Source organism: Diospyros lotus, chromosome 13, assembly GCF_014633365.1.
Source record: "Diospyros lotus cultivar Yz01 chromosome 13, ASM1463336v1, whole genome shotgun sequence".
NCBI lineage: Eukaryota > Viridiplantae > Streptophyta > Magnoliopsida > Ericales > Ebenaceae > Diospyros > Diospyros lotus.
This window is the reverse complement of record NC_068350.1, coordinates 34,427,857-34,437,664: the sequence shown is the minus strand read 5'-3', so window position 1 is coordinate 34,437,664 and position 9,808 is coordinate 34,427,857. Positions and strand designations below refer to the sequence as shown.

The window sequence follows — 9,808 nt, the reverse complement described above, 5'->3', positions numbered from 1 at the left end:
TCTCCAGTGCTAGCTTTTAGTACCTGTAAAGATGAATTCAATAGATTTTTGAGCAACACCTTTGGTATAATTAGTAGTTTATATGGAAGAGAGTAGCCTAAATCCCTGTTTCATGTCTTTACTCATCCTATTATCTGTATACTGTTTTCATCCACACATGTTTAGCTAATAAAGATGGAATTACAGAACTAGTGGCTTATCGAATAAGGCCACTTGAGTTGAGAGCTTTTGTGAAGTTAACAGTCATATGGACCTTCTGATTAAATTGCTTTCTTGAATATGTTCAACTCCATTTCTCTTCCATAAAAAAAGAAAAGAAAATCAATTTGATAGTCTTTAGTGTGGCAAGATGTTTAGGTGTCAGTCAGAGTCATATCCTTGCTATCTTTCAGTTTTTTAGTTTATCTGGTATCTATCTTAATGAATTCTTTGGCGCTATTATACCAAGGCTCATAAGATGCTGCTAAAGTTCCAAAGTTGCTCGTCTTATGCAGAATATGTGCCTAATGTTGATTATCTCAGATTTGAGCTACGGACCCAATAATTCTGCCTAGTGTCACATAACAGATATGTGTCGTAAAGTTGACCTGACACTTAAGCGTTTTTGTTCTCTCTTTTTCTTAATAAAGTTAATGTTGGAATTCTTTTCTTTTTTGCGGGTTTAAATCTCTCTCTCTCTCAAATCTAGTCGGCTATGGTAGGTTACATTTTTGAGTTGCAGCCCCTTTAACACATTTTTTTTTTTTTCCTTTCTTGCCAGTGTTTTAGTTCTACTCATATATGGTAAACAAACTCTCACTTTAAAGCATTATTTGCAGATGTTCAAGTAGAGTTCGAATGGATGATTATTTGTGACCAAAATCTTCCTCCTGAATTGCCTTTTCTCATCCTTACATTTCTGGTCATTTTGTGTGTGGAGGAGGGGGGGGGGGGGGGGGGGGGGGGGGGGTTGTTGTTTGGCTCTTAAGAATCTTCCGTGTATACTTGACTCTCTGACACATAAATTAGGTCAGATTTCACCTAGACGGTGGCCCCAAGAAATAGCCTCTACTTAGTGCTTATAAGATATCAAATCAAAGTTCTTCCCACTCTTTAACATGAGTTGAGTTACTCTTTGAAATTGGATGTAAGGATCATTGCCAATATAAGATACAAAAGCTTGTCAAAACCTTCTTTTAAGTTTAAAGACCACAACTCAACTGAGTTGACATCTTGCAAAAAGGAAATATGTTCAAAGAAATTATTATATTATTAGATGTAATTCACTTAAGACTATATATTAACTCTATCTCGTAATTTAAACGTGACATTTTCTTTTATCGAGACGTACAGAAATTAAGAATGTAGAAGGGAAAACAAAATTGTCGTAAAATTTCATCTACTACTATTCTTGTGAAATTAGTGAGATATAATTGTCTTTGATTTGACCTCAGACCCACTTATGTCTAAGAGAATAAATTTTAATTTTTTATTATGTGAATTTTCATATAATATTTTAAGAATCTAGACTCTCAAATGGGCCTAAAAAAAATTACTAAATTGATCCCATGATGTATACTCTTTTGTGCTTCAATAGTTCATATCTAAATATGTAAGCCTATCTTCTCCTTTTTAGTAATAACAAGGTTCTTTGGACCTTTCTTGGGTGTAAATATTTTTACTTCACCACTATCCTAAAAGCTTTAGCTATTTGAAAAGGGAAAAATCATTTGCCCTCAAACAAATACAAGGATCAATTTTTTTTTTTTTTCTGGACCTTCACAAGGATAAGAAAATACTGAATAAATAACTTAAAACCAAAATCAATTTGGATATGCATTAGCTTACTTGGCTCCAAATATTAACCAAATACAATTATGCTTATTCTACCAAACAAAATTTCAAGTGCAATAGCCAAAAGGGTTGCAAAGCACAGTTTCAATTTTGGAGTTGAAATATTTATCCCATACTTTAGGTACTCAAATCATTGTTTTTTCAGGCCATCTTTGAGACCTAACATTACAAACCAAACATCCAAACAACCCCTAAACAGCTGCAAAACTTGCAACCAACCATAAGATTAAAATGAATTTATTTCAAAATAACAAAATGATACAATTCTAAATGTCTTCAATAATAACGTTAAAGGCTTTAGTCATTTTACTAATATGCCTATATTTAGCAACTCCGCATGTCAACAATTCCAAGCTCTAACTGTCAACAGTTAATGTAAAATTTGTCTAATTAAACAATGTGAATTCTAATCTAATTGGCAAGGTAGAGTTCATGCTCCCATAATTAAATAAAAGCTTGATATGTTGCATTATATTATATCAAACAGATTCATATTAACAGCGAAAAATCATAATGTTACAACATATAAATTAACTTTTATGACAATCCATATCTTAGTCCCATTCAGATCGACTATATAACTTTCACAACTCATCAACTATGAATAGGCATTAAAATGTACACTAAACTTCAAAAGGAATTGGACTGCACTAAAGAATAGATATAGCTAACATATGTCTATATTTGATTGCCTCCTGGAGAGGAAAAGTAACAACTGATCCGCATGTAAAATACAATTTTGAAGTTAATTCTCCCGAGTACATTGATGATACCTTTCATATATCCAAATGCCGAACATTGATCATGCCTGCAGCGTTCTGTATAAGCTCCTTCCTCACGTCCACCTGAAAACAGTAGTAATTGCAGCAATAAGAAAGATGGATTTGACATTAAGTTCAGAAGCCCAGCTGCCCAGAAGAATGTAAACTAATCTCAATTCTACGCTCTTTCAGTTTGCGCTGCCCAGTGAAAACAGAAATCAAAAGGCACAAACAACCAAGTCATTCTACTACAGTTGGTTGCGTAAATTGACACAAATTTCTGCCAGTTTCAAACGATGACAAGAGTACTATCTGACAATTTTCCACAGTCGAACCAGATCACCCAGATGTCTACACACATTTTAAAATGTCAGACATACTACGCATCTACTCCTGTAATCAAAATCTGGAATTCGTGCATCCTACTAAAGAGGAAAGCGCTACAATACACATACTAAAAAGTGGTACACACCATGTACTTGCGTAATATGAAAGGGTTATGGAATTACGGACTAAGGAGGAAAGTGAACGGTGGATGAGGTGATTGCTTGAAAGAGAGCAAAGGTGGTTTCATGCCATTTCGCTTGTCCTTGAATAACACCGAAGAAAAAGTTGTTCAACTTTTCGAGGTAGTTTCAGCATCATTAAAAATTGAAAGTTATTTAGCAAACAAGAAAAATTGACACCGTCCACCAAATAGGGGTTGTGCGTTTAGTTTTATTATAAATGTAGTCTAATTGTCACTAGTCGTAGTTGCAAGCCTACAAAAAGTAGTGATCTGAAAGCATTAAATCAAGCAGCTTCAGAATCATGAACAAACTCCAAAGCCAGATATATGCCTATTCTCTTACCCGGGTGCCCATAAGAGAGGAGAATACAACATTGGCTTCTGCTGCATCCTCAATCACTAATTGCTTTAGCAATCTTCTCTCAGGATCTAATGTTGTTTCCCACAACTGTCCAGGCATCATTTCCCCCAAACCTGAGTTCCATTCACGTAAGGTATCAGATGCAAAAAGAGAAAACAAGAACAACTCTATTCTCATAGAAGTAATCTCACCATTGCAGGAAGTCATTACTTGAGAACAAAAAGCTGAATGGTATCAAATTAAAAAGGCTTAAAAAAATGTCAATGGCCCTAACAATGTGGTCCCTCCAGCACAAGAAAATGGCAAGGTATGCATCTAAGTCACATTAGAGGAAGTCTATAACTATGATCATGAATTGAGTGCTATGAAATTAAACAGGATTACAGAAATGTCAATGGCCTCAGTGAACATATGAATCACATCAATTTCCCACAAAATAGAAAAAAAAAATCTTTAAACAAGCCAAATTAGTTGCACCTTGCAGCTAACGGTTTGTTAAAAATGGGAATCATCTACAGGGGTTATAACTAGCGATTAAAGAAAATTCTAGAAATTTGCTGGCAGCATCATCAAGTTCGTCTCCTGAATTCACTCAATAAAAGGAAAAATGAATATGTGAATTACATCATGCTTTCAGTGTTGAAGAATATTTACAAATAATGACATAAACAACCAACCAAAGGGGTGAATAGAAAAACCCAAAGAAGACGATGAGGAAGAAGAAGAGAAGGAAACAGCTTCCCTAATAGATGGAAGTACTACTTTAAAATTTATAAAAATATATGATGCTCACCAAGCTCTGTGGCACCAAATGTGTGTCAACAGTACATCAAAATTGATGGTTGATAAGAAAATGGTTGAATCTGGATTTGAAGGAAAATCGCTTCCAGGTGGTTCATGTATTATTTCTCAACACAAATGCTGGCCAATATACCATGAAAGGAATAATGCTCCAATCATGAGACATAATATTACCTCACAAATATTCTACTCTCCAGTTTCATTTTATGTTAAATCACATGAAGAACAATTCTAATTTCTTGAGTTTTATCCCTGATTAGCAAGGACAAGGGAAATTTCTAGTTATGAATCAGGTTTAGAACCAATAGGCAATGTTCGACAGCAATTTCAGAATCATTACTATATTTTTTGTTCTATTACTTAACATTGCATTCGGAGAAGATAAGGCTATAGATTGAAATGATTGGCGAACTAGAATTCGCATACCCAACCCCATATAGTGGGACAACGGCTTGATATGTTATTTTTGTTGTTGTACTGTAATTTTGTTCTAGTTTTCGTTGTTTTTAATGTTGAAACAGTTTTCTTTATCCATGGGCAAAGAATTTCTACAAATTTAGTGTATCTATGTTTTAGAAGCTTCAATATTCATATTTTATCTTAAATGTTGGTTTAGTTTATAGATCATGAGAAGGGGCATAGGATTGATTTTAATGCCTGAATTAGACAATAAATGAGAACAAAAGAAAAAACTATGAACACTCAACATTTCAGTTGCATTAAGGTCAGAATGGTTCCTATTAAAGATAAGATACTAACACGATTAAGATAGTTTGTTCATGTGAGAAGAATATGAATAGTCTCTTATGAGAAAAATGGATGGAATGGAATAAATATCTAACAAAAGAGGTAAGAGTACAACCAAGAAAAATTTCTTGGGAGACACTTAAGAATGATATGAATTATAAGGATTTTATAGAAGATATAGATAAAGCCATAGATAAAAAAGACCGGTGAGCTAAAATTCATGTAGCCAACCCCACCTTATGCGATAAGGGCTTGATAAGTTGTTGAACACTTCGACTTTTAGCTCAAAGAACACTTTCATTTACTACCCTAGACGATGCAAACAAAATACTCAACCCACATCCAGAATATGCTGAAGCATACATGGAAGGATTAGTATTGGTTCCCTACTTTATAGTCCATAATTCTAAAGCCGATGTGGATGTCATCCTTACCTTTAAATCTCTGAATGTTATATGATGCATTTGAAGGGAATGAACTTTGTAGTTGTTTCAGTTCTGCATCATCATAGCAATAGTAGGCTTGCTTTCCCCTCTCAACCTGACCATTTCATCAAGAGAACTCACAAAATAATATGCAAACTTCTAATCAAGCAATCAGTTGAACTTGTTAAATGTGAAGGTAAACCTTGTATAAAGGTGGGACACCAACATAAATGCAGCCTTCCTCAAATAAAGCCCTCTGCAAGGATAAAAACTGAATAAAACAAACTAGACTGGAATTCCTCAAGCATTTGAGTAATATCATAATTTTATATCCTTCAATGTTACGTGGTCTCATGTCTGGAGTGTCATATGGGATAACATGCGTGAATATATGGCTAAGTGTTGCATTCATCTATTTCTCACCTCAAATAACATGAATAGACAGTAAAAATCCAATAAATCAACAAATTTCTTCAATTGATATGCAATCACACATGACACACATTTCATATCTTGATCATAAACATCTAAAGCATAAATATTATCAGGTTTATGTCAAGCTAGAAATATCGATACACATATAATATCCTAATCTAACTGTCCAGTGGAAGGTATTCAACTTTCACAAATTTAGAGAAAGACCAAGCTATATCTTCTCTTATGCTTACCAGTAGATTTTTAGGACAACTATATTAATCATATACCTGATATCTAAAGAAAAATGTCAATAATAAAGTTCGGATGTGAGCACCATCAACATCAGCGTCAGTCAAGATTATGATTTTATGGTAACGGAGAGACTCCTTTTTAAAATCTTCTCCCTGTGACCAGAACATTTCAGTCAATTAAATACGTGAAACAGTTGCCTAGAAAGAAAATATAGCTTTTATCAGATGGGAGATAAGATACTGCAGCTAGATAACCTTCACTCCAAGTCCTAGACCTAGAATAAGATTTTGAATCTCTTCATTCTTGTACATTGCTGCTTCATCCCTTCTTTCGATGTTCAAAATTTTACCCCGTAATGGAAGAACAGCCTGCATCAAGCCACCAAAATCTCTCTTAATCACTGTATTCATACATTTTTTCTGAAAAATAATGCACTTTGGAATTCCAGTTATTCACAAAAATAAGTAAAAAGGGGGAATATCCTGTAAATAAGTTGAAAAAGATTAAACTGTGTAGCAACAGGATTCTGTTATGCATGCAAGGTAGTAGACACAACACTATGAAAAATAGATAAAACAAACAATGCTCCTCAGCAGCTTAATTCTAAATATTTGTCCTCATCAACAAGATACACTCATCAAACAATGACAAATATGATGACTGTAAAACAATGGAGCAAGTTAGTTGGCTGTTTAGTCAGCACGGCCAAGATGAAGGGGCACTTCAGCTCATTTTGTACTAAAGTAAGGTTACAGAATTAATTCATAATTCAGTATGAACCAGCTATCGTTTTACTACCAGAGTTCATCTGCAAACCACAGGTCTGGAAGGAAAGTAAGTTTCAGTTCCCTTATCAAACTGTCAACATATTATAGATCTGGAGCATATGAGAAATATGTTTAAGATGCAAATATTGTTATACAACAACTGAATGTTGGAAAGAGTAAGGGTTGCATATAGTCAGCAAAAATGCTGAAAGGAACAACAAAGGAGCACAAGTCCAATTCTCCTTTAGCAGCAATGCAGAGTCCAGCCCACCAGCCCCCCTCTTCCACCAAAGAAGAACTACCGGAAGCATATGAAGAACAGACTATATTAGACTTTTTGGCAGCTAGGCAAAAGAAGTATAGGGCGAAGCCATCATATAAGTTGGTCTAATCACAGCTATTTGGTTTCACATGATCAGTCTTGAATGCATAAACATGAATTATCTATTAATGTAAGAGTTGGAAGTAGAAAATAAAATTACTGCACTCAAATACTTGTAATCTTTGTATTCCCCTTTATGCAAGAGATAGTTTACATGCTTGCGAGCTTGAAAATCCCAGTCTAAGCCCTTCCCAAAGAATCTAAACTAGCTTAGTTTGGACACACTGATGATAAATGGGACCAAGCTCAGGGTTATATCAACAGAAACCTTTCTCCCCAAACAATGCTGAATTAAACTCTATTCAGTTCTAGTGAGCTAGCTACACATATATCACTAATATCCAATCAAATCCTCTTCAACTTTTTTCTCTTTCTCCCAACCATTTTGCCCCAGTTGAGTAGATTGCATATTGCAGAGGTTACATCAACAAGTTTCACTGTTAAAAATGCAACTCTAAGTTCATGGAACTTCATGTTTCAATAAGAAATTGACCAATTGCAACATCCAAGAAGGTTCCTTCCAACTGTAAACTGCGATATCATGTGGAATAAGGAATATTCTGCTCAGAAAACACTATCAGACATATGGCACATGTCAAGCATATCAATCACATTCAAAATAAAAAAAAGAGATCATGCAGTAATAAAATTTTCAAATACCCATATAGATCATATAGAAATGATCATATTGTGCATATATAGACCATTTCTTCCCTTCTTCCATTTCTATTTTCTCAGTAAGTGGATAGCATAGATTTTGTGGCATGTTTCCACAAGAAGCATCTTTTGTATCTATGTCATAGGTCATTACCTCCAAATTAGAGAGAATTTAATTACCTCTCAAAAGCAAAGTTAATCAAGCATCAAACTGAACTATGGTAATAAACTCAAATATTGGCTGGAACTGGGAACACTATTGATTATGAAACAACATCAATAAGCCTTAATCTTACTTGATGCAATTGGCTGCATGAACTTTTGACCTCCACCCATCTCTATCTACGGCCATATCCTCTGTAAGACCCCATATATTATATGTTATGTTTTAAGGGTTCCCACCAAGTTTCTTTGGCCTTCCTCTCCCTCTATTTCATCCACTGCCTCACAAGTCGGCCTATCAGTCTTTATTCTCACATGTCCATACCATTTTAGTCAACTCCCAAAGTCTTATCTTCAATAGGTGTCACTCTAACCTTATTATGCATGATTTTGTTTCTTATCTTTTGCTTTTATGGCCACACATCCAATGTAACATTCCCATCTCAGCTACACTCATATTTTCCACATGTTGGTACTTAACTATCCAACCATCTCACTCATACAATAAATGTGATCTTATAACCATTAAATTAAACTTTCCTTTTAGCTTTAAAGGGATTTTATAATCAAATAAATGCTGGACACACATCACCACTTTAACCAATTTCCCTTAATTCTATGAGTAACATCTTCCACAATCTCTCTTTTTTGAACACCTGTTCCAAGATACTGAAATTGATCTTTTCTTAGAATATATGTCAGGCAATAGCAACATCCACACTTCTATTTTTACTGAACATACAGTATTTATAATGAAAGAAACATAAATTACTGACAGATTCACAATGTACAGAAACAGAACAAGACAATTATATAATGAATGAGAAGTCTAACTACAGCTACCAATGCCAGCTTTCAAATAGAAAAAGGTGACAGTTTCTGTACATGACAATTATTTAATGAATAAGAAGTCTGAACTACTGCTACCAATGCCAGCTTTCAAATAGAAAAAGGTGACAAGTTGAACCTGGAAGCGCCTGTCACGACCTTGTTTTGCACTACCACCAGCTGAATCCCCTTCAACAATGAATATTTCTGGCAAATATAAGCATTAATTTCAGATGAAAAGACAATACCTTCCCATACATCATGAAGCTAACAGATCCAAAGACAGAGGCTTCGCCAAATTGTTAGGTGACACAAAATGAACATGTGCAGATAACCATGCATGCTCATTAAATATCAAGATGAACAGTAGAATTTTGATTTTATTTAGGTAATGATTCTGAATTAGTTTGCCTACAGTAAAATTTGGGTAATTTGACAACCCTTCTCCTGTCTCCAATTTTTTCGAATTTCCTGGAAAGATAGTGAAACGAACTGTAATTATCATCCTCTTGGAAATTTCCTGCGCCTTTCCAATACGCATGGGACTTTGATGAGGGAAAACATGCAAGGTGGAATAACTAGTAAAGCAATACAAACATAATATTTATGTTAAAAAAATAAATTTATCATAAGACGCTTCACTGATAAAATTATATTCTGTCCAAAAATAATGTTGTACAAGCAGAGACAATATGACATGCAATACCTAGAAAATGCATAATTTATTTGCTGACATATAATAATCACTACTAATCTGTTTCAACCTATATCCATAAAATAATAATAGTTATGTGAAGATTAGGAAGAAACCCTAGCTTTTAATATGTATTTACAACCTAATTAAACTCATAGATTATACACCTATATATACAAATACAATGGGCTATGGGCTCTAATATAAGATTAA

General features: G+C 34.3%; 1 protein-coding gene across 2 annotated transcripts in view; it reads right to left on the bottom strand.

Moving 5' to 3' along the window:
* Positions 1–2,457: 2,457 nt before the first annotated feature.
* Positions 2,458–9,808, bottom strand: part of LOC127788562 (DNA gyrase subunit B, chloroplastic/mitochondrial) — a 72,264-nt gene continuing 64,913 nt past the window's right edge. For both annotated transcript variants that reach the window (XM_052317000.1, XM_052317001.1), the window contains 7 exons: positions 9,041–9,108; positions 6,360–6,473; positions 6,141–6,257; positions 5,639–5,692; positions 5,446–5,551; positions 3,446–3,576; positions 2,458–2,678 (listed from right to left, as the gene is read on the bottom strand). In XM_052317000.1, coding sequence (XP_052172960.1) covers positions 2,610–2,678; positions 3,446–3,576; positions 5,446–5,551; positions 5,639–5,692; positions 6,141–6,257; positions 6,360–6,473; positions 9,041–9,108 — 659 coding nt within the window. In that variant the 3' untranslated portion in view covers positions 2,458–2,609. The remainder of the gene's footprint in view (positions 2,679–3,445; positions 3,577–5,445; positions 5,552–5,638; positions 5,693–6,140; positions 6,258–6,359; positions 6,474–9,040; positions 9,109–9,808) is intronic.